Source organism: Mya arenaria, chromosome 10 (assembly GCF_026914265.1).
Source record: "Mya arenaria isolate MELC-2E11 chromosome 10, ASM2691426v1".
Classification (NCBI taxonomy): domain Eukaryota; kingdom Metazoa; phylum Mollusca; class Bivalvia; order Myida; family Myidae; genus Mya; species Mya arenaria.
In genome coordinates, this window is record NC_069131.1 from 3,372,625 (window position 1) to 3,400,004 (window position 27,380).

Below are 27,380 nucleotides of genomic sequence, written 5' to 3' on the forward strand. Positions count from 1 at the left end.
TGTAACATGTACATAATGCACCAGTCAATTGTAACCACGGCCCCCCAGGTCTGGGGATATGCCGGGGATAGCCGGGGAAATGGGCTGTGTTTTTGCCTTTCAGGTGGCCTCGCAGTGCCCGGTGAATGGGGTGGTTTTGTCTTTGAGCAGGGAATATGCCTTACCTTATAGGCTCTCTGAGGTACGGGGGCATATGGCGAGGATTTGACCCCAGTTTGTCCCCGCAGGACGAGGATTTTACCTGGGGTTGGCTGGACCGAAAGTCAAAGTCCCAGCTATTCATCGGACCTGGGGGGGGGGGGGGCGTGGTTACAATTGACTGGCGCATTTTAAGTAGATGTAAAGTCCATGTATGGAACATGTATATTTATAGTACATGTATACTGGCTAAGGTCACAAATCCGAACACTTTTTGAGGTTTTTCACAATTATCTTGGAGAGTTTTTGTTAAAGTAAGTTAAAATTGTGTATGAAACATCTTTGGTTAATGTGACAACATCTGTCAAAGTACAGTTTTACGATCTCATCAATTTCATGTCGAAAATCCTTAAATCACACTTAAATTTATGCTTTGGAGGGCACAAATACCGAACACTTGAAAAGTGCAAATACATCAATTATAATTGATAAGTATGCTATATTAAATAAACACTTAACTGCAAAGTTAATTATTGTTTCCAATGTTTTTTAAAACATGCAATTCAAATGTAAAGCGTGATTTCTATTTATAAATTTTATACCTTGAATGTAGGTCAACATAACTGCAAAACCTAAAGATGCGCGTGCGCCCTCTGACGTCATTCCCCCATGTACTACATTTTGATCTTTAAGGTATAAACATTAAATGGCATTTTTTTAGAAAAGTACTTTATAAAACAAGATGAAACTTCACAAGTGTAGTCAAGGCAAGCCTCTGTATTGATCTTGATCATCGAATGAATAATCGATCACGGTAAACAAACGCGTGTTTTAGCCGGTGTTCGGGATTTGTGCCCTGTTCCGAAATGTACCGTCAACCAGTAGAACTATTAAAACGCTGTCTTAACATTTAGCAAATAAAAATGATTTAAGAATTCCAAAGATAAATTAAAAAACAAACATTTTTGAACACATAAACGTACACAACTACTCAAGGATACTTACATGAATAGCCCTTTGATACGAATATCCCAGTTCCATGCTGATTGTTGACATTACTTACTGGTACAGTAGTTTTTTCGACAGAAAATCTTCTCTTACGCGTATAATTCACTTATAATCCATGTTTTACTGTAATAACACAAATTGTTACATTTCCGGCACACGATATTACAGGTAACCAGTCGGAAAACGTAAACGAATCGGGAACAGTTATTAAACTTATTTGTCGTTCTTCCGATATAATGTTTTGAAGATAAATTGAAGACAATCTATTCAACCATAAATAACATTTTTAACACCCATGCAATCGCCATCAATTTGCATTTTTTAATCATAATAAAATAACAGTAAAACCAAACTGTCAATCAACTTAAAAACCGCTCCTACCACTAACTAAAATAAGTTCCCATTCCATAATAGGCGCGCACTTCAGTGCGGCGCCAATGTTCATCTTATATATATATTCTGTAGTTTTTATGAATGATTTTTATGCAATCATTGTCAATGCAATCATTTTTACGAACTTTTACATCCGTATATTCCAAGTAGAATAATTATTCCTTTTCAAACAAATAGTTTAAAGTTTGTCATGCAAGACAGAAGTTTACTAATAGTTTGAATTTTCATATATTTCCAAAGATATTGAGACAATATTACAACTACCATTACAATTATATTGAGACAATATTTAGCGCAATACAAGTAATCTTGAGACAATATTAAGCTACACTACAAGTAATCTTGAGACAATATCTAGCTACACTACAAGTGATCTTGAGACAATATTTAGCTACACTACAAGTGATCTTGAGACAATATTAAGCTACACTACAAGTGATCTTGAGACAATATTTAGCTACACTACAAGCGATCTTGAGACAATATTAAGCTACAATACAGGTAATCTTTAGACAAAATTGAGCTACACTACAAGTAATCTTTAGACAAAATTAAGCTACACTTCAAGTGATCTTGAGACAATATTAAGCTACACTACATGTGATCTTGAGACAATATTAAGCTACACTACAAGTGATCTTGAGACAATATTAAGCTACACTACAAGTGATCTTGAGACAATATTAAGCTACACTACAAGTGATCTTGAGACAATATTAAGCTACACTACAAGTGATCTTGAGACAATATTAAGCTACACTACAAGTGATCTTGAGACAATATTAAGCTACACTACAAATGATCTTGAGACAATATTAAGCTACACTACAAGTGATCTTGAGACAATATTAAGCTACACTACAAGTGATCTTGAGACAATATTAAGCTACACTACAAGTGATCTTGAGACAATATTTAGCTACACTACAAGTGATCTTGAGACAATATTGAGCTACAATACAGGTAATCTTTAGACAAAATTGAGCTACACTACAAGTCATCTTTAGACAAAATTAAGCTACACTACAAGTGATCTTGAGACAATATTAAGCTACACTACATGTGATCTTGAGACAATATTAAGCTACACTACAAGTGATCTTGAGACAATATTAAGCTACACTACAAGTGATCTTGAGACAATATTAAGCTATACTACAAGTGATCTTGAGACAATATTAAGCTACACTACAAGTGACCTTGAGACAATATTAAGCTACACTACAAGTGATCTTGAGACAATATTAAGCTACACTACAAGTGATCTTGAGACAATATTAAGCTACACTACAAGTGATCTTGAGACAATATTAAGCTACAATACAAGTGATCTTGAGACAATATTTAGCTACACTAAAAGTGATCTTGAGACAATATTAAGCTACACTACAAGTGACCTTGAGACAATATTAAGCTACACTACAAGTGATCTTGAGACAATATTTAGCTACACTACAAGTGATCTTGAGACAATATTAAGCTACACTACAAGTGACCTTGAGACAATATTAAGCTACACTACAAGTGACCTTGAGACAATATTAAGCTACACAACAAGTGATCTTGAGACAATATTAAGCTACACTACAAGTGACCTTGAGACAATATTAAGCTACACAACAAGTGATCTTGAGACAATATTAAGCTACAATACAAGTGATCTTGAGACAATATTAAGCTACACTAAAAGTGATCTTGAGACAATATTAAGCTACACTACAAGTGACCTTGAGACAATATTAAGCTACACTACAAGTGACCTTGAGACAATATTAAGCTACACAACAAGTGATCTTGAGACAATATTAAGCTACACAACAAGTGACCTTGAGACAATATTAAGCTACACAACAAGTGATCTTGAGACAATATTAAGCTACAATACAAGTGATCTTGAGACAATATTTAGCTACACTAAAAGTGATCTTGAGACAATATTTAGCTACACTACAAGTGATCTTGAGACAATATTTAGCTACACTACAAGTGATCTTGAGACAATATTAAGCTACACTACAAGTGATCTTGAGACAATATTAAGCTACACTACAAGTGACCTTGAGACAATATTAAGCTACACTACAAGTGACCTTGAGACAATATTAAGCTACACAACAAGTGATCTTGAGACAATATTAAGCTACACAACAAGTGATCTTGAGACAATATTTAGCTACACTAAAAGTGATCTTGAGACAATATTTAGCTACACTACAAGTGATCTTGAGACAATATTAAGCTACACTACAAGTGATCTTGAGACAATATTAAGCTACACTACAAGTGATCTTGAGACAATATTAAGCTACACTACAAGTGATCTTGAGACAATATTAAGCTACACTACAAGTGATCATGAGACAATATTAAGCTACACTACAAGTGATTATGAGACAATATTTATCTACACTACAAGTGATCTTGAGACAATATTTAGCTACACTACAAGTGATCTAGAAACAATATTTAGCTACACTACAAGTGATCTTGAGACAATATTAAGCTACAATACAAGTGATCTTGAGACAATATTTAGTAACATACAAGTGATCTTGGGACAATATTTATCTACAATACAAGTGATCTTGGGACAATATTTATCTACAATACAAGTGATCTTGAGACAATATTTATCAACATACAAGTGATCTTGGGACAATATTTATCTGCAATACAAGTGATCTTGAGACAATATTTATCTACAATACAAGTGATCTTGGGACAATATGTATCTACAATACAAGTGATCTTGAGACAATATTAAGCTACACTACAAGTGATCTTGAGACAATATTAAGCTACACTACTAGTGATCTTGAGACAATATTAAGCTACACTACAAGTGATCTTGAGAAAATATTAAGCTACACTAAAAGTGATCTTGAGACAATATTTAGCTACACTACAAGTGATCTTGAGACAATATTAAACTACACTACAAGTGATCTTGAGACAATATTAAACTACACTACAAGTGATCTTGAGACAATATTAAGCTACACTACAAGTGATCTACACTACAAGTGATCTTGAGACAAGATTAAGCTACACTACAAGTGATCTTGAGACAATATTTAGCTACACTACAAGTGATCTTGAGACAATATTAAGCTACACTACAAGTGATCTTGAGACAATATTAAGCTACACTACAAGTGATCTTGAGACAATATTAAACTACACTACAAGTGATCTTGAGACAATATTAAGCTACACTACAAGTGATCTTGAGACAATATTAAGCTACACTACAAGTGATCTTGAGACAATATTAAGCTACACTACAAGTGATCTTGAGACAATATTAAGCTACACTACAAGTGACCTTGAGACAATATTAAGCTACAATACAAGTGATCTTGAGACAATATTAAGCTACACTACAAGTGATCTTGAGACAATATTAAGCTACACTACAAGTGATCTTGAGACAATATTAAGCTACACTACAAGTGATATTGAGACAATATTTAGCTACACTACAAGTGACCTTGAGACAATATTTAGCTACACTACAAGTGACCTTGAGACAATATTAAGCTACACTACAAGTGACCTTGAGACAATATTTAGCTACAATACAAGTGACCTTGAGACAATATTTAGCTACAATACAAGTGACCTTGAAACAATATTAAGCTACACTACAAGTGATATTGAGACAATATTAAGCTACACTACAAGTGATATTGAGACAATATTAAGCTACACTACAAGTGACCTTGAGACAATATTAAGCTACACTACAAGTGACCTTGAGACAATATTTAGCTACAATACAAGTGACCTTGAGACAATATTTAGCTACAATACAAGTGACCTTGAGACAATATTTAGCTACAATACAAGTGACCTTGAGACAATATTAAGCTACACTACAAGTGATCTTGAGACAATATTTAGCTACACTACAAGTGATCTTGAGACAATATTTAGCTACGCTACAAGTGATCTTGAGACAATATTAAGCTACACTACAAGTGATCTTGAGACAATATTAAGTTACACTACAAGTGATTTTGAGACAATATTAAGCTAAACTACAAGTGACCTTGAGACAATATTAAGCTACACTACAAGTGATCTTGAGACAATATTAAGCTACAATACAAGTGACCTTGAGACAATATTAAGCTACACTACAAGTGATCTTGAGACAATATTAAGCTACACTACAAGTGACCTTGAGACAATATTAAGCTACACTACAAGTGATCTTGAAACAATATTAAGCTACACTACAAGTGATCTTGAGACAATATTAAGCTACACTACAAGTGACCTTGAGACAATATTTAGCTACACTACAAGTGACCTTGAGACAATATTTAGCTACAATACAAGTGACCTTGAGACAATATTTAGCTACAATACAAGTGACCTTGAAACAATATTAAGCTACACTACAAGTGATCTTGAGACAATATTAAGCTACAATACAGGTAATATTGAGACAATGTAAAGCTTCAATACAAGTAATATTGAGACAATATTTAGCAACATACAAGTGATCTTGAGACAATATTTAGCAACATACAAGTGATATTGGGACAATATTTATCTACAATACAAGTGATCTTGAGACAATATTTATCAACATACAAGTGATCTTGGGACAATATTTATCTGCAATACAAGTGATCTTGAGACAATATTTATCTACAATACAAGTGATCTTGAGACAATATTTATCTACAATACAAGTGATCTTGAGACAATATTTATCAACATACAAGTGATCTTGGGACAATATTTATCTACAATACAAGTGATCTTGATACAATATTAAGCTACACTACAAGTGATCTTGAGAGAATATTAAGCTACACTACAAGTGATCTTGAGACAATATTAAGCTACACTACAAGTGATCTTGAGACAATATTAAACTTCACTACAAGTGATCTTGAGACAATATTAAACTACACTACAAGTGATCTTGAGACAATATTAAGCTACACTACAAGTGATCTTGAGACAATATTAAGCTACACTACAAGTGATCTTGAGACAATATTAAGCTACACTACAAGTGATCTTGAGACAATATTAAGCTACACTACAAGTGATCTTGAGACAATATTAAGCTACACTACAAGTGACCTTGAGACAATATTAAGCTACACTACAAGTGATCTTGAGACAATATTAAGCTACAATACAAGTGATTTTGAGACAATATTAAGCTACACTACAAGTGATCTTGAGACAATATTAAGCTACACTACAAGTGATCTTGAGACAATATTAAGCTTCACTACAAGTGATCTTGAGACAATATTAAGCTACACTACAAGTGATCTTGAGACAATATTAAGCTACACTACAAGTGACCTTGAGACAATATTAAGCTACACTACAAGTGACCTTGAGACAATATTTAGCTACAATACAAGTGACCTTGAGACAATATTAAGCTACACTACAAGTGACCTTGAGACAATATTTAGCTACACTACAAGTGACCTTGAGACAATATTTAGCTACACTACAAGTAATCTTGAGACAATATTTAGCTACACTACAAGTGACCTTGAAACAATATTTAGCTACAATACAGGTAATAATGAGACAATGTAAAGCTTCAATACAAGTAATATTGACACAATATTTAGCTACACTACAAGTGATCTTGAGACAATATTAAACTACACTACAAGTGATCTTGAGACAATATTAAACTACACTACAAGTGATCTTGAGACAATATTAAGCTACACTACAAGTGATCTTGAGACAATATTAAGCTACACTACAAGTGATCTTGAGACAATATTAAGCTACACTACAAGTGATCTTGAGACAATATTAAGCTACACTACAAGTGACCTTGAGACAATATTAAGCTACACTACAAGTGATCTTGAGACAATATTAAGCTACACTACAAGTGATCTTGAGACAATATTAAGTTACACTACAAGTGACCTTGAGACAATATTTAGCTACAATACAAGTGACCTTGAGACAATATTTAGCTACAATACAAGTGACCTTGAAACAATATTAAGCTACACTACAAGTGATCTTGAGACAATATTAAGCTACAATACAGGTAATATTGAGACAATGTAAAGCTTCAATACAAGTAATATTGAGACAATATTTAGCAACATACAAGTGATCTTGAGACAATATTTAGCAACATACAAGTGATCTTGGGACAATATTTATCTACAATACAAGTGATCTTGAGACAATATTTATCAACATACAAGTGATCTTGGGACAATATTTATCTGCAATACAAGTGATCTTGAGACAATATTTTATCTACAATACAAGTGATCTTGAGACAATATTTATCTACAATACAAGTGATCTTGAGACAATATTTATCAACATACAAGTGATCTTGGGACAATATTTATCTACAATACAAGTGATCTTGAGACAATATTAAGCTACACTACAAGTGATCTTGAGAAAATATTAAGCTACACTACAAGTGATCTTGAGACAATATTTAGCTACACTACAAGTGATCTTGAGACAATATTAAACTACACTACAAGTGATCTTGAGACAATATTTAGCTACACTACAAGTGATCTTGAGACAATATTAAGCTACTCTACAAGTGATCTTGAGACAATATTAAGCTACACTACAAGTAATCTTGAGACAATATTAAGCTACACTACAAGTGATCTTGAGACAATATTTAGCTACACTACAAGTGATCTTGAGACAATATTTAGCTACACTACAAGTGATCTTGAGACAATATTAAACTACACTACAAGTGATCTTGAGACAATATTTAGCTACACTATAAGTGATCTTGAGACAATATTAAGCTACATTACAAGTGATCTTGAGACAATATTAAACTACACTACAAGTGATCTTGAGACAATATTAAGCTACACTACAAGTGATCTTGAGACAATATTAAGCTACTCTACAAGTGATCTTGAGACAATATTAAGCTACACTACAAGTAATCTTGAGACAATATTTAGCTACACTACAAGTGATCTTGAGACAATATTTAGCTACACTACAAGTGATCTTGAGACAATATTAAACTACACTACAAGTGATCTTGGGACAATATTTATCTACAATACAAGTGATCTTGAGACAATATTAAGCTACACTACAAGTGACCTTGAGACAATATTAAGCTACACTACAAGTGATTTTGAGACAATATTAAGCTACACTACAAGTGATCTTGAGACAATATTAAGCTACACTACAAGTGATCTTGAGACAATATTAAGCTACACTACAAGTGATCTTGAGACAATATTAAGCTACACTACAAGTGATCTTGAGACAATATTAAGCTACACTACAAGTGATCTTGAGACAATATTAAGCTACACTACAAGTGATCTTGAGACAATATTAAGCTACACTACAAGTGACCTTGAGACAATATTAAACTACAATACAAGTGATCTTGAGACAATATTAAGCTACACTACAAGTGATCTTGAGACAATATTAAGCTACACTACAAGTGATCTTGAGACAATATTAAGCTACACTACAAGTGACCTTGAGACAATATTAAACTACAATACAAGTGATCTTGAGACAATATTAAGCTACACTACAAGTGATTCTGAGACAATATTAAGCTACACTACAAGTGATCTTGAGACAATATTAAGCTACACTACAAGTGATCTTGAGACAATATTAAGCTACACTACAAGTGATCTTGAGACAATATTAAGCTACAATACAAGTGATCTTGAGACAATATTTAGTAACATACAAGTGATCTTGGGACAATATTTATCTACAATACAAGTGATCTTGGGACAATATTTATCTACAATACAAGTGATCTTGAGACAATATTTATCAACATACAAGTGATCTTGGGACAATATTTATCTGCAATACAAGTGATCTTGAGACAATATTTATCTACAATACAAGTGATCTTGAGACAATATTTAGTAACATACAAGTGATCTTGGGACAATATTTATCAACATACAAGTGATCTTGGGACAATATTTATCTACAATACAAGTGATCTTGAGACAATATTTATCAACATACAAGTGATCTTGGGACAATATTTATCTGCAATACAAGTGATCTTGAGACAATATTTATCTACAATACAAGTGATCTTGGGACAATATTTATCTGCAATACAAGTGATCTTGGGACAATATTTATCTGCAATACAAGTGATCTTGAGACAATATTTATCTGCAATACAAGTGATCTTGAGACAATATTTATCTGCAATACAAGTGATCTTGAGACAATATTAAGCTACACTACAAGTGATCTTGAGACAATATTAAGCTACACTACTAGTGATCTTGAGACAATATTAAGCTACACTATAAGTGATCTTGAGACAATATTAAGCTACACTACAAGTGATCTTGGGACAATATGTATCTACAATACAAGTGATCTTGAGACAATATTAAGCTACACTACAAGTGATCTTGAGACAATATTAAGCTACACTACTAGTGATCTTGAGACAATATTAAGCTACACTATAAGTGATCTTGAGACAATATTAAGCTACACTACAAGTGATCTTGAGACAATATTAAGCTACACTACAAGTGACCTTGAGACAATATTAAACTACAATACAAGTGATCTTGAGACAATTTTAAGCTACACTACAAGTGATTTTGAGACAATATTAAGCTACACTACAAGTGATCTTGAGACAATATTAAGCTACACTACAAGTGATCTTGAGACAATATTAAGCTACACTACAAGTGATCTTGAGACAATATTAAGCTACAATACAAGTGATCTTGAGACAATATTTAGTAACATACAAGTGATCTTGAGACAATATTTAGCTACACTACAAGTGATCTTGAGACAATATTTATCTACAATACAAGTGATCTTGAGACAATATTTATCAACATACAAGTGATCTTGGGACAATATTTATCTGCAATACAAGTGATCTTGAGACAATATTAAGCTACAATACAAGTGATCTTGAGACAATATTTAGTAACATACAAGTGATCTTGAGACAATATTTATCTACAATACAAGTGATCTTAGGACAATATGTATCTACAATACAAGTGATCTTGAGACAATATTAAGCTACACTACAAGTGATCTTGAGACAATATTAAGCTACACTACTAGTGATCTTGAGACAATATTAAGCTACACTACAAGTGATCTTGAGAAAATATTAAGCTACACTACAAGTTATCTTGAGACAATATTTAGCTACACTACAAGTGATCTTGAGACAATATTAAACTACACTACAAGTGATCTTGAGACAATATTAAACTACACTACAAGTGATCTTGAGACAATATTTAGCTACACTACAAGTGACCTTGAGACAATATTAAGCTACACTACAAGTGATCTTGAGACAATATTAAGCTACACTACAAGTGATCTTGAGACAATATTAAGCTACACTACAAGTGACCTTGAGACAATATTAAGCTACACTACAAGTGACCTTGAGACAATATTAAGCTACACTACAAGTGATCTTGAGACAATATTAAGCTACACTACTAGTGATCTTGAGACAATATTAAGCTACACTACAAGTGATCTTGAGAAAATATTAAGCTACACTACAAGTTATCTTGAGACAATATTTAGCTACACTACAAGTGATCTTGAGACAATATTAAACTACACTACAAGTGATCTTGAGACAATATTAAACTACACTACAAGTGATCTTGAGACAATATTTAGCTACACTACAAGTGACCTTGAGACAATATTAAGCTACACTACAAGTGATCTTGAGACAATATTAAGCTACACTACAAGTGATCTTGAGACAATATTAAGCTACACTACAAGTGACCTTGAGACAATATTAAGCTACACTACAAGTGACCTTGAGACAATATTAAGCTACACTACAAGTGATCTTGAGACAATATTAAGCTACAATACAAGTGACCTTGAGACAATATTTAGCTACACTACAAGTGACCTTGAGACAATATTTAGCTACACTACAAGTGATCTTGAGACAATATTTAGCTACACTACAAGTGACCTTGAGACAATATTAAGCTACACTACAAGTGACCTTGAGACAATATTAAGCTACAATACAAGTGACCTTGAGACAATATTTAGCTACAATACAAGTGACCTTGAGACAATATTTAGCTACACTACAAGTGACCTTGAGACAATATTTAGCTACAATACAAGTGATCTTTAGACAATATTAAGCTACAATACAAGTGACCTTGAGACAATATTTAGCTACAATACAAGTGACCTTGAGACAATATTTAGCTACAATACAAGTGATCTTGAGACAATATTTAGCTACACTACAAGTGATCTTGAGACAATATTAAGCTACAATACAAGTGACCTTGAGACAATATTTAGCTACACTACAAGTGACCTTGAGACAATATTTAGCTACACTACAAGTGACCTTGAGACAATATTTAGCTACAATACAAGTGACCTTGAGACAATATTTAGCTACAATACAAGTGACCTTGAAATAATATTAAGCTACACTACAAGTGATCTTGAGACAATATTAAGCTACACTACAAGTGACCTTGCGACAATATTAAGCTACACTACAAGTGATCTTGAAACAATATTAAGCTACACTACAAGTGATCTTGAGACAATATTAAGCTACACTACAAGTGATCTTGAGACAATATTAAGCTACACTACAAGTGATCTTGAGACAATATTAAGCTACACTACAAGTGATCTTGAGACAATATTAAGCTACACTACAAGTGACCTTGAGACAATATTAAGCTACAATACAAGTGATCTTGAGACAATATTAAGCTACAATACAAGTGATTTTGAGACAATATTAAGCTACACTACAAGTGATCTTGAGACAATATTAAGCTACACTACAAGTGATCTTGAGACAATATTAAGCTACACTACAAGTGATCTTGAGACAATATTAAGCTACACTACAAGTGACCTTGAGACAATATTAAGCTACACTACAAGTGATCTTGAGACAATATTAAGCTACAATACAAGTGACCTTGAGACAATATTAAGCTACACTACAAGTGATCTTGAGACAATATTAAGCTACACTACAAGTGATCTTGAGACAATATTAAGCTACACTACAAGTGACCTTGAGACAATATTAAGCTACAATACAAGTGATCTTGAGACAATATTAAGCTACACTACAAGTGATCTTGAGACAATATTAAGCTACACTACAAGTGATCTTGAGACAATATTAAGCTACACTACAAGTGACCTTGAGACAATATTAAGCTACACTACAAGTGATCTTGAGACAATATTAAGCTACACTACAAGTGACCTTGAGACAATATTAAGCTACACTACAAGTGATCTTGAGACAATATTAAGCTACACTACAAGTGATCTTGAGACAATATTAAGTTACACTACAAGTGACCTTGAGACAATATTTAGCTACACTACAAGTGACCTTGAGACAATATTTAGCTACAATACAAGTGACCTTGAAACAATATTAAGCTACACTACAAGTGATCTTGAGACAATATTAAGCTACAATACAGGTAATATTGAGACAATATTAAGCTACAATACAAGTGACCTTGAGACAATATTAAGCTACACTACAAGTGATCTTGAGACAATATTAAGCTACACTACAAGTGATCTTGAGACAATATTAAGTTACACTACAAGTGACCTTGAGACAATATTTAGCTACACTACAAGTGACCTTGAGACAATATTTAGCTACACTACAAGTGACCTTGAGACAATATTTAGCTACAATACAAGTGACCTTGAAACAATATTAAGCTACACTACAAGTGATCTTGAGACAATATTAAGCTACAATACAGGTAATATTGAGACAATGTAAAGCTTCAATACAAGTAATATTGAGACAATATTTAGCAACATACAAGTGATCTTGAGACAATATTTAGCAACATACAAGTGATCTTGGGACAATATTTATCTACAATACAAGTGATCTTGAGACAATATTTATCAACATACAAGTGATCTTGGGACAATATTTATCTGCAATACAAGTGATCCTGAGACAATATTTATCTACAATACAAGTGATCTTAAGACAATATTTATCAACATACAAGTGATCTTGGGACAATATTTATCTACAATACAATTGATCTTGATACAATATTAAGCTACACTACAAGTGATCTTGAGAAAATATTAAGCTACACTACAAGTGATCTTGAGACAATATTAAGCTACACTACAAGTGATCTTGAGACAATATTAAACTTCACTACAAGTGATCTTGAGACAATATTAAACTACACTACAAGTGATCTTGAGACAATATTAAGCTACACTACAAGTGATCTTGAGACAATATTAAGCTACACTACAAGTGATCTTGAGACAATATTAAGCTACACTACAAGTGATCTTGAGACAATATTAAGCTACACTACAAGTGATCTTGAGACAATATTAAGCTACACTACAAGTGACCTTGAGACAATATTAAGCTACAATACAAGTGATCTTGAGACAATATTAAGCTACAATACAAGTGATTTTGAGACAATATTAAGCTACACTACAAGTGATCTTGAGACAATATTAAGCTACACTACAAGTGATCTTGAGACAATATTAAGCTACACTACAAGTGATCTTGAGACAATATTAAGCTACACTACAAGTGATCTTGAGACAATATTAAGCTACACTACAAGTGACCTTGAGACAATATTAAGCTACACTACAAGTGATCTTGAGACAATATTAAGCTACAATACAAGTGACCTTGAGACAATATTAAGCTACACTACAAGTGATCTTGAGACAATATTAAGCTACACTACAAGTGATCTTGAGACAATATTAAGCTACACTACAAGTGACCTTGAGACAATATTAAGCTACAATACAAGTGATCTTGAGACAATATTAAGCTACAATACAAGTGACCTTGAGACAATATTTAGCTACACTACAAGTGACCTTGAGACAATATTTAGCTACACTACAAGTAATCTTGAGACAATATTTAGCTACACTACAAGTGACCTTGAAACAATATTTAGCTACAATACAGGTAATAATGAGACAATGTAAAGCTTCAATACAAGTAATATTGACACAATATTTAGCTACACTACAAGTGATATTGAGACAATATTAAACTACACTACAAGTGATCTTGAGACAATATTAAACTACACTACAAGTGATCTTGAGACAATATTAAGCTACACTACAAGTGATCTTGAGACAATATTAAGCTACACTACAAGTGATCTTGAGACAATATTAAGCTACACTACAAGTGATCTTGAGACAATATTAAGCTACACTACAAGTGACCTTGAGACAATATTAAGCTACACTACAAGTGATCTTGAGACAATATTAAGCTACACTACAAGTGATCTTGAGACAATATTAAGTTACACTACAAGTGACCTTGAGACAATATTAAGCTACAATACAAGTGATCTTGAGACAATATTAAGCTACAATACAAGTGATTTTGAGACAATATTAAGCTACACTACAAGTGATCTTGAGACAATATTAAGCTACACTACATGTGATCTTGAGACAATATTAAGCTACACTACAAGTGATCTTGAGACAATATTAAGCTACACTACAAGTGATCTTGACACAATATTAAGCTACACTACAAGTGACCTTGAGACAATATTAAGCTACACTACAAGTGACCTTGAGACAATATTTAGCTACACTACAAGTGACCTTGAGACAATATTTAGCTACACTACAAGTAATAATGAGACAATGTAAAGCTTCAATACAAGTAATATTGACACAATATTTAGCTACACTACAAGTGATCTTGAGACAATATTAAACTACACTACAAGTGATCTTGAGACAATATTAAACTACACTACAAGTGATCTTGAGACAATATTAAGCTACACTACAAGTGATCTTGAGACAATATTAAGCTACACTACAAGTGATCTTGAGACAATATTAAGCTACACTACAAGTGATCTTGAGACAATATTAAGCTACACTACAAGTGACCTTGAGACAATATTAAGCTACACTACAAGTGATCTTGAGACAATATTAAGCTACACTACAAGTGACCTTGAGACAATATTAAGCTACACTACAAGTGATCTTGAGACAATATTAAGCTACACTACAAGTGATCTTGAGACAATATTAAGTTACACTACAAGTGACCTTGAGACAATATTTAGCTACACTACAAGTGACCTTGAGACAATATTTAGCTACAATACAAGTGACCTTGAAACAATATTAAGCTACACTACAAGTGATCTTGAGACAATATTAAGCTACAATACAGGTAATAATGAGACAATGTAAAGCTTCAATACAAGTAATATTGACACAATATTTAGCTACACTACAAGTGATCTTGAGACAATATTAAACTACACTACAAGTGATCTTGAGACAATATTAAACTACACTACAAGTGATCTTGAGACAATATTAAGCTACACTACAAGTGATCTTGAGACAATATTAAGCTACACTACAAGTGATCTTGAGACAATATTAAGCTACACTACAAGTGATCTTGAGACAATATTAAGCTACACTACAAGTGACCTTGAGACAATATTAAGCTACACTACAAGTGATCTTGAGACAATATTAAGCTACACTACAAGTGATCTTGAGACAATATTAAGCTACACTACAAGTGATCTTGAGACAATATTAAGTTACACTACAAGTGACCTTGAGACAATATTAAGCTACAATACAAGTGATCTTGAGACAATATTAAGCTACAATACAAGTGATTTTGAGACAATATTAAGCTACACTACAAGTGATCTTGAGACAATATTAAGCTACACTACAAGTGATCTTGAGACAATATTAAGCTACACTACAAGTGATCTTGAGACAATATTAAGCTACACTACAAGTGACCTTGAGACAATATTAAGCTACACTACAAGTGATCTTGAGACAATATTAAGCTACACTACAAGTGACCTTGAGACAATATTAAGCTACACTACAAGTGATCTTGAGACAATATTAAGCTACACTACAAGTGATCTTGAGACAATATTAAGTTACACTACAAGTGACCTTGAGACAATATTTAGCTACACTACAAGTGACCTTGAGACAATATTTAGCTACAATACAAGTGACCTTGAAACAATATTAAGCTACACTACAAGTGATCTTGAGACAATATTAAGCTACAATACAGGTAATATTGAGACAATATTAAGCTACAATACAAGTGACCTTGAGACAATATTAAGCTACACTACAAGTGATCTTGAGACAATATTAAGCTACACTACAAGTGATCTTGAGACAATATTTAGCTACACTACAAGTGACCTTGAGACAATATTTAGCTACAATACAAGTGACCTTGAGACAATATTTAGCTACAATACAAGTGACCTTGAAACAATATTAAGCTACACTACAAGTGATCTTGAGACAATATTAAGCTACAATACAGGTAATATTGAGACAATGTAAAGCTTCAATACAAGTAATATTGAGACAATATTTAGCAACATACAAGTGATCTTGAGACAATATTTAGCAACATACAAGTGATCTTGGGACAATATTTATCTACAATACAAGTGATCTTGAGACAATATTTATCAACATACAAGTGATCTTGGGACAATATTTATCTGCAATACAAGTGATCTTGAGACAATATTTATCTACAATACAAGTGATCTTGAGACAATATTTATCTACAATACAAGTGATCTTGAGACAATATTTATCAACATACAAGTGATTTTGGGACAATATTTATCTACAATACAAGTGATCTTGAGACAATATTAAGCTACACTACAAGTGATCTTGAGAAAATATTAAGCTACACTACAAGTGATCTTGAGACAATATTTAGCTACACTACAAGTGATCTTGAGACAATATTAAACTACACTACAAGTGATCTTGAGACAATATTAAACTACACTACAAGTGATCTTGAGACAATATTAAGCTACACTACAAGTGATCTTGAGACAATATTAAGCTACTCTACAAGTGATCTTGAGACAATATTAAGCTACACTACAAGTAATATTGAGACAATATTTAGCTACACCAGAAGTGATCTTGAGACAATATTTAGCTACACTACAAGTGATCTTGAGACAATATTAAACTACACTACAAGTGATCTTGAGACAATATTAAGCTACACTACAAGTGATCTTGAGACAATATTAAGCTACTCTACAAGTGATCTTGAGACAATATTAAGCTACACTACAAGTGATCTTGAGACAATATTAAACTACACTACAAGTGATCTTGGGACAATATTAAGCTACACTACAAGTGATCTTGAGACAATATTAAGCTACACTACAAGTGACCTTGAGACAATATTAAGCTACACTACAAGTGATTTTGAGACAATATTAAGCTACACTACAAGTGATCTTGAGACAATATTAAGCTACACTACAAGTGATCTTGAGACAATATTAAGCTACACTACAAGTGATCTTGAGACAATATTAAGCTACACTACAAGTGATCTTGAGACAATATTAAGCTACACTACAAGTGATCTTGAGACAATATTAAGCTACACTACAAGTGACCTTGAGATAATATTTAGCTACACTACAAGTGATCTTGAGACAATATTAAACTACACTACAAGTGATCTTGAGACAATATTAAACTACACTACAAGTGATCTTGAGACAATATTAAGCTACACTACAAGTGATCTTGAGACAATATTAAGCTACTCTACAAGTGATCTTGAGACAATATTAAGCTACACTACAAGTGATCTTGAGACAATATTAAACTACACTACAAGTGATCTTGGGACAATATTTATCTACAATACAAGTGATCTTGAGACAATATTAAGCTACACTACAAGTGACCTTGAGACAATATTAAGCTACACTACAAGTGATTTTGAGACAATATTAAGCTACACTACAAGTGATCTTGAGACAATATTAAGCTACACTACAAGTGATCTTGAGACAATATTAAACTACACTACAAGTGATCTTGAGACAATATTAAGCTACACTACAAGTGATCTTGAGACAATATTAAGCTACTCTACAAGTGATCTTGAGACAATATTAAGCTACACTACAAGTGATCTTGAGACAATATTAAGCTACACTACAAGTGATCTTGAGACAATATTAAGCTACTCTACAAGTGATCTTGAGACAATATTAAGCTACACTACAAGTGATCTTGAGACAATATTAAACTACACTACAAGTGATCTTGGGACAATATTTATCTACAATACAAGTGATCTTGAGACAATATTAAGCTACACTACAAGTGATTTTGAGACAATATTAAGCTACACTACAAGTGATTTTGAGACAATATTAAGCTACACTACAAGTGATCTTGAGACAATATTAAGCTACACTACAAGTGATCTTGAGACAATATTGAGCTACACTACAAGTGATCTTGAGACAATATTAAGCTACACTACAAGTGATCTTGAGACAATATTAAACTACAATACAAGTGATCTTGAGACAATATTAAGCTACACTACAAGTGATTTTGAGACAATATTAAGCTACACTACAAGTGATCTTGAGACAATATTAAGCTACACTACAAGTGATCTTGAGACAATATTAAGCTACACTACAAGTGATCTTGAGACAATATTAAGCTACACTACAAGTGATCTTGAGACAATATTAAGCTACACTACAAGTGATCTTGAGACAATATTAAGCTACACTACAAGTGACATTGAGACAATATTTAGCTACACTACAAGTGACCTTGAGACAATATTTAGCTACGATACAAGTGACCTTGAGACAATATTTAGCTACGATACAAGTGACCTTGAAAAAATATTAAGCTACACTACAAGTGATCTTGAGACAATATTAAGCTACTATACAGGTAATATTGAGACAATGTAAAGCTTCAATACAAGTAATATTGAGACAATATTTAGCAACATACAAGTGATCTTGAGACAATATTTAGCAACATACAAGTGATCTTGGGACAATATTTATCTACAATACAAGTGATCTTGAGACAATATTTATCAACATACAAGTGATCTTGGGACACTATTTATCTGCAATACAAGTGATCTTGAGACAATATTTATCTACAATACAAGTGATCTTGAGACAATATTTATCGACATACAAGTGATCTTGGGACAATATTTATCTACAATAAAAGTGATCTTGAGACAAAATTAAGCTACACTACAAGTGATCTTGAGACAATATTAAGCTACACTACAAGTGATCTTGAGACAATATTTAGCTACACTACAAGTGATCTTGAGACAATATTAAACTACACTACAAGTGATCTTGAGACAATATTTAGCTACACTACAAGTGATCTTGAGACAATATTAAGCTACACTACAAGTGATCTTGAGACAATATTAAGCTACACTTCAAGTGATCTTGAGACAATATTAAGCTACACTACAAGTGACCTTGAGACAATATTAAGCTACACTACAAGTGATCTTGAGACAATATTAAGCTACACTACAATTGATCTTGAGACAATATTTAGCTACAATACTAGTGATCTTGAGACAATATTTAGCTACACTACAAGTGATCTTGAGACAATATTAAACTACACTACAAGTGATCTTGAGACAATATTAAACTACACTACAAGTGATCTTGAGACAATATTAAGCTACACTACAAGTGATCTTGAGACAATATTAAGCTACACTACAAGTGATCTTGAGACAATATTAAGCTACACTACAAGTGATCTTGAGACAATATTAAGCTACACTACAAGTGATCTTGAGACAATATTAAGCTACACTACAAGTGACCTTGAGACAATATTTAGCTACACTACAAGTGACCTTGAGACAATATTTAGCTACGATACAAGTGACCTTGAGACAATATTTAGCTACGATGCAAGTGACCTTGAAACAATATTAAGCTACACTACAAGTGATCTTGAGACAATATTAAGCTACAATACAGGTAATATTGAGACAATGTAAAGCTTCAATACAAGTAATATTGAGACAATATTTAGCAACATACAAGTGATCTTGGGACAATATTTATCTACAATACAAGTGATCTTGAGACAATATTTATCAACATACAAGTGATCTTGGGACACTATTTATCTGCAATACAAGTGATCTTGAGACAAAATTTATCTACAATACAAGTGATCTTGAGACAATATTTATCTACACTACAAGTGATCTTGAGACAATATTTATCAACATACAAGTGATCTTGGGACAATATTTATCTACAATACAAGTGATCTTGAGACAATATTAAGCTACACTACAAGTGATCTTGAGAAAATATTAAGCTACACTACAAGTGATCTTGAGACAATATTTAGCTACACTACAAGTGATCTTGAGACAATATTAAACTACACTACAAGTGATCTTGAGACAATATTTATTTACAATACAAGTGATCTTGAGACAATATTAAGCTACACTACAAGTGATCTTGAGACAATATTAAGCTACACTACAAGTGATCTTGAGACAATATTAAGCTACACTACAAGTGACCTTGAGACAATATTAAGCTACACTACAAGTGATCTTGAGACAATATTAAGCTACACTACAAGTGATCTTGAGACAATATTTAGCTACACTACAAGTGATCTTGAGACAATATTAAGCTACACTACAAGTGATCTTGAGACAATATTAAGCTACACTACAAGTGATCTTGAGACAATATTAAGCTACACTACAAGTGATCTTGAGACAATATTAAGCTACACTACAAGTGATCTTGAGACAATATTAAACTACAATACAAGTGATCTTGAGACAATATTAAGCTACACTACAAGTGATCTTGAGACAATATTAAGCTACACTACAAGTGACCTTGAGACAATATTTAGCTACACTACAAGTGACCTTGAGACAATATTTAGCTACACTACAAGTGACCTTGAGACAATATTAAGCTACACTACAAGTGATCTTGAGACAATATTAAGCTACACTACAAGTGATCTTTAGACAATATTAAGCTACACTACAAGTGACCTTGAGACAATATTAAGCTACACTACAAGTGATCTTTAGACAATATTCAGCTACACTACAAGTGACCTTGAGACAATATTAAGCTACACTACAAGTGATCTTGAGACAATATTAAACTACAATACAAGTGATCTTGAGACAATATTTAGCTACAATACAAGTGACCTTGAGACAATATTTAGCTACACTACAAGTGACCTTGAGACAATATTTAGCTACAATACAGGTAATATTGAGACAATAAAAAGCTTCAATACAAGTAATATTGAGATAATATTTAGCAACATACAAGTGATCTTGAGACAATATTTAGCTACACTACAAGTGATCTTGAGACAATATTTAGCTACACTACAAGTGATCTTGAGACAATATTTAGCTACAATACAAGTGACCTTGAGACAATATTTAGCTACACTACAAGTGACCTTGAGACAATATTTAGCTACACTACAAGTGACCTTGAGACAATATTTAGCTACAATACAAGTGACCTTGAGACAATATTTAACTACACTACAAGTGACCTTGAGACAATATTTAGCTACAATACAAGTGACCTTGAGACAATATTTAGCTACACTACAAGTGACCTTGAGACAATATTTAGCTACACTACAAGTGATCTTGAGACAATATTTAGCTACAATACAAGTGACCTTGAGACAATATTAAGCTACACTACAAGTGATCTTGAGACAATATTTAGCTACACTACAAGTGACTTTGAGACAATATTTAGCTACACTACAAGTGACCTTGAGACAATATTTAGCTACAATACAAGTGATCTTGAGACAATATTAAGCTACAATACAAGTGATCTTGAGACAATATTTAGCTACACTACAAGTGACCTTGAGACAATATTTAGCTACACTACAAGTGATCTTGAGACAATATTTAGCTACACTACAAGTGACCTTGAGACAATATTTAGCTACACTACAAGTGATCTTGAGACAATATTTAGCTACAATACAAGTGACCTTGAGACAATATTAAGCTACACTACAAGTGATATTGAGACAATATTTAGCTACACTACAAGTGACCTTGAGACAATATTTAGCTACACTACAAGTGACCTTGAGACAATATTTAGCTACAATACAAGTGACCTTGAGACAATATTAAGCTACAATACAAGTGATCTTGAGACAATATTTAGCTACACTACAAGTGACCTTGAGACAATATTTAGCTACAATACAAGTGACCTTGAGACAATATTAAGCTACACTACAAGTGATCTTGAGACAATATTTAGCTACACTACAAGTGATCTTGAGACAATATTAAGCTACACTACAAGTGCCCTTGAGACAATATTTAGCTACACTACAAGTGATCTTGAGACAATATTAAGCTACAATACAGGTAATATTGAGACAATGTAAAGCTTCAATACAAGTTATATTGAGATAATATTTAGCAACATACAAGTGCCCTTGAGACAATATTAAGCTACACTACAAGTGATCTTGAGACAATATTAAGCTACACTACAAGTGATCTTGAGACAATATTTAGCTACAATACAAGTGATCTTGAGACAATATTTAGCTACAATACAAGTGATCTTGAGACAATATTAAGCTACACTACAAGTGACCTTGAGACAATATTTAGCTACACTACAAGTGATCTTGAGACAATATTTAGCTACACTACAAGTGATCTTGAGACAATATTTATCTACACTACAAGTGATCTTGAGACAATATTTAGCTACAATACAAGTGATCTTGAGACAATATTAAGCTACACTACAAGTGACCTTGAGACAATATTAAGCTACACTACAAGTGATCTTGAGACAATATTTATCTACACTACAAGTGATCTTGAGACAATATTTAGCTACACTACAAGTGATCTTGAGACAATATTTAGCTATAATACAAGTGATCTTGAGACAATATTAAGCTACACTACAAGTGATCTTGAGACAGTATTTAGCTACAATACAAGTGACCTTGAGACAATATTAAGCTACAATACAAGTGATCTTGAGACAATACTTAGCTACAATACAAGTGATCTTGAGACAATATTAAGCTACACTACAAGTGATCTTGAGACAATATTTAGCTACAATACAAGTGATCTTGAGACAATATTAAGCTACACTACAAGTGATCTTGAGACAATATTAAGCTTCACTACAAGTGATCTTGAGACAATATTTAGCTACACTACAAGTGATCTTGAGACAATATTTAGCTACAATACAAGTGATCTTGAGACAATATTAAGCTACACTACAAGTGACCTTGAGACAATATTTAGCTACACTACAAGTGACCTTGAGACAATATTTAGCTACACTACAAGTGACCTTGAGACAATATTTAGCTACACTACAAGTGACCTTGAGACAATATTAAGCTACACTACAAGTGACCTTGAGACAATATTTAGCTACAATACAAGTGATCTTGAGACAATATTTAGCTACACTACAAGTGATCTTGAGACAATATTAAGCTACAATACAGGTAATATTGAGCCAATGTAAAGCTTCAATACAAGTAATATTGAGACAATATTTAGCAACATACAAGTGACCTTGAGACAATATTTAGCTACAATACAAGTGACCTTGAGACAATATTAAGCTACACTACAAGTGATCTTGAGACAATATTTAGCTACAATACAAGTGACCTTGAGACAATATTAAGCTACACTACAAGTGATCTTGAGACAATATTTAGCTACAAAACAAGTGATCTTGAGACAATATTTAGCAACATACAAGTGATCTTGAGACAATATTTAGCTACACTACAAGTGATCTTGAGACAATATTTATCTACAATACAAGTGATCTTGAGACAATATTTAGCAACATACAAGTGATCTTGAGACAATATTTATCTACAATACAAGTGATCTTGAGACAATATTTATCTACAATACAAGTGATCTTGAGACAATATTAAGCTACACTACAAGTGATCTTGAGACAATATTTAGCAACATACAAGTGATCTTGGGACAGTATTTATCTACAATACAAGTGATCTTGAGACAATATTTAGCGCAATACAAGTGATCTTGGGACAATATTTATCTACAATACAAATGATCTTGAGACAATATTTAGCGCAATACAAGTCATCTTGGGACAATAGTTAGCTACACTTCTCGATCCTATGATATTTGGCCCACGCGTGTTGATAAGACTATTCCACTAGAGTCGTTAACAGTATAAACCAAGGGTAAATTGCGAGTTCTGGCTTCATATAAGTAATATAATAACTCGAGCGAAACTAATTAACTCTTTATTTTGACAAGTATGCCGAAGCTTTTAGAACCAGCGATACCATGGACTAGAAAATCCCCATTAAAACATGTACAATTGAAATGGATGGGTTTGACACACCCGAAAATAACGAATTGTGACCGAACGTACTGACGTGAGGGTAGTGAATGGGGAGTAGCAGACAAAGTCAGAAAATTATATCTATTGATGTTTTCAAATAAGAATAAAATGCAGTCAATTTTACTGATCACGAACGGACTAGAAAAAATAAAAATGGGATTCTTTCGTTTATACATGTATATAAATATATCATCATAGATGAGTAATTGAAGAGATAAAAACATATTTAAATACACCAAGTTTATACCAAATACCATTCTTCAGTTGATCTAATTTGAAATATACTGGGGTTCAGGATAAACGTTTCTTGAATGAAAACGCGTGAAGACTTACAACAATAAATCCGTTAACAGACGACTAATAAAAGTTTTATTTCTTTAACAGGTTCCGTGTTTGGTTTGGTTCGCCGGGATACGTACAGCGAACTACAAGACAAGTTAAAAAACAAGCCCAACGACAAGAAAAGGGAGCTGGTACACGCTGTCCAAGCCCTTGTCCGAAGCAGATCTAAGGCGGAACTGAACCTGTACGTGGAGGCTCGATCGCAGCAAAAACAGTTCATAGACTGTATCACGAAATTTACTTGAACGATTTATAGACTGTATCAAGAACTTCACTTAAACGATTGATAGACTGTATCACGAAATTTTCTTGAAAAATTTATAGACTTATCAAGAACTTCACTTGAACGGCTTATAGACTTATCAAGAACTTCACTTGAACGATTTATAGACTATACCAAAAAATTCACTTAAACGATTTATAGACGGTATCAAGAAATTTATTTGAACGTTTCTTAAGGCTCTATCACATCTTTTACTTCAAACAATTTACAGATTGTATATTCACCTTAAAATAGACTGTATCAATATATTCACCTTAATACTCCACATATTTATCATTCGATACATGAACGTGAACAATTCATGAACTTTGAGATTTTAATACAATTAGATTGCATACATTGGATACTTTAATGTACCCCACCAACTAATAGTTATTCTAAGGGGGAATGCGCAATCCGCAAATCTGCAAAATCTTTTTATCTCAGTGATTCAATTACTAATGGTTCCTTTCACTTGTATAGCTAATCGGTTCAGATCAAATCTAGTCAGTCGACCGCCTAGATAGCTTAATGGTGGTACAGCGTTCGCTTTGGTGCAGAAGGTCGCGGGTTCGAACTCGGCCGCTTAAAACCGGTATACGTAAACATGTGGTACCATTAGTTCCATTTCCTAGCGCATGATAGTATAAGGGAAGTACTGGGGAAATGGTGCAATCAGTAATAGGTAAACCCAGTTGTAACCCGTGTGTATCGGTGCTTCACATCGAGCACGTTAAAGAACGATGAAGGTCTCCTCGCACAGAGCACACTGATATTTTGTATATTACTCTGTTTCCTTAAGTTTTCTATTACCTGAATTTGACTGGGAATTACGGTCATTTCTGTCTAATTTTTAAGATAGTTTTATATCTCTGCCCGATCTGGTGGGCTGGGGTTCCGGTCACTGATGGTGTGCGGGAGGAAAATGTTTTTGCAGTGATTTCAGGCGGCGCGTCTGGTGGGAAGTGAGTTTGAATAGAAGTTGTGACCAATTGGAACATGTGAATGTAGAAATGATTAAGGAGAAGAAGCGCTGACAATATGGATAATGACAAAGTGTAGAAAGGGCCATAACTCCGCAATATTTGGTCCTACTAGAACCTGTAAACAATATGCACAATCAGGTTTAATACCCATGCACTAGCGGGTTTAAAGGCGCGAACACCCGGCGCGGGGCTCCCTCTAAAATCATCGAATATTACCTTTTTCATCAATACTGGAGAAGGTAATAAATTACGCTCATAATTCACCGTTTCAGACAAATTATTAAACTTTACTGAAGGGAGTAACCCAAAATCCCCATGCAAACAGATTATGTCGTATACTTTCGGTTCTGAGGGAGGGGCGTATGTCAAAAGGTTGCGCCCCTAAGTTACGCCCCCTCTAACGTCAATTCCCCCGACCCCCCCCCCCCAACACACACACATTGACATGTATTGTCAAGACTCATACGATAGTTTTATTTGTAATAAATATTATGATTATACAATTATACAACTTTAACAAAAACAAAATAGGAAATAATCAATAATAAACAACCATAACATGAGGTAAAGCCTTGCGAGCGTGCAAACAAAACATACAAAAACACCGATATGTGTACAAAACTGCATAGGTTAAAACAATATGCGTGTTTACGTTTATCATCTCTAACATATCTGATACCAAATGAAGATAACAAAAACAGAACAGGTAAATAACACAACTACTTCAAACCGTACAAAACCAAATGACCCTTATTTAAATACTCAGAATGATGTCAAATACTACACCCTAGTGGTCGTACTTGTGCAACTGACATTGTAAAATAAAACTTTGCA

General features: G+C 33.1%; 1 protein-coding gene across 1 annotated transcript in view; it reads left to right on the forward strand.

The window, feature by feature from the left end:
* The window catches only part of LOC128204221 (uncharacterized), a 51,359-nt gene extending 25,478 nt beyond the window's left edge, over window positions 1-25,881 (forward strand). The window contains exon 3 of the mRNA XM_052905611.1: window positions 25,341-25,881. Within this exon, the coding sequence (XP_052761571.1) occupies window positions 25,341-25,543 (203 nt within the window). The 3' untranslated portion in view covers window positions 25,544-25,881. The remainder of the gene's footprint in view (window positions 1-25,340) is intronic.
* Window positions 25,882-27,380: the final 1,499 nt, after the last annotated feature.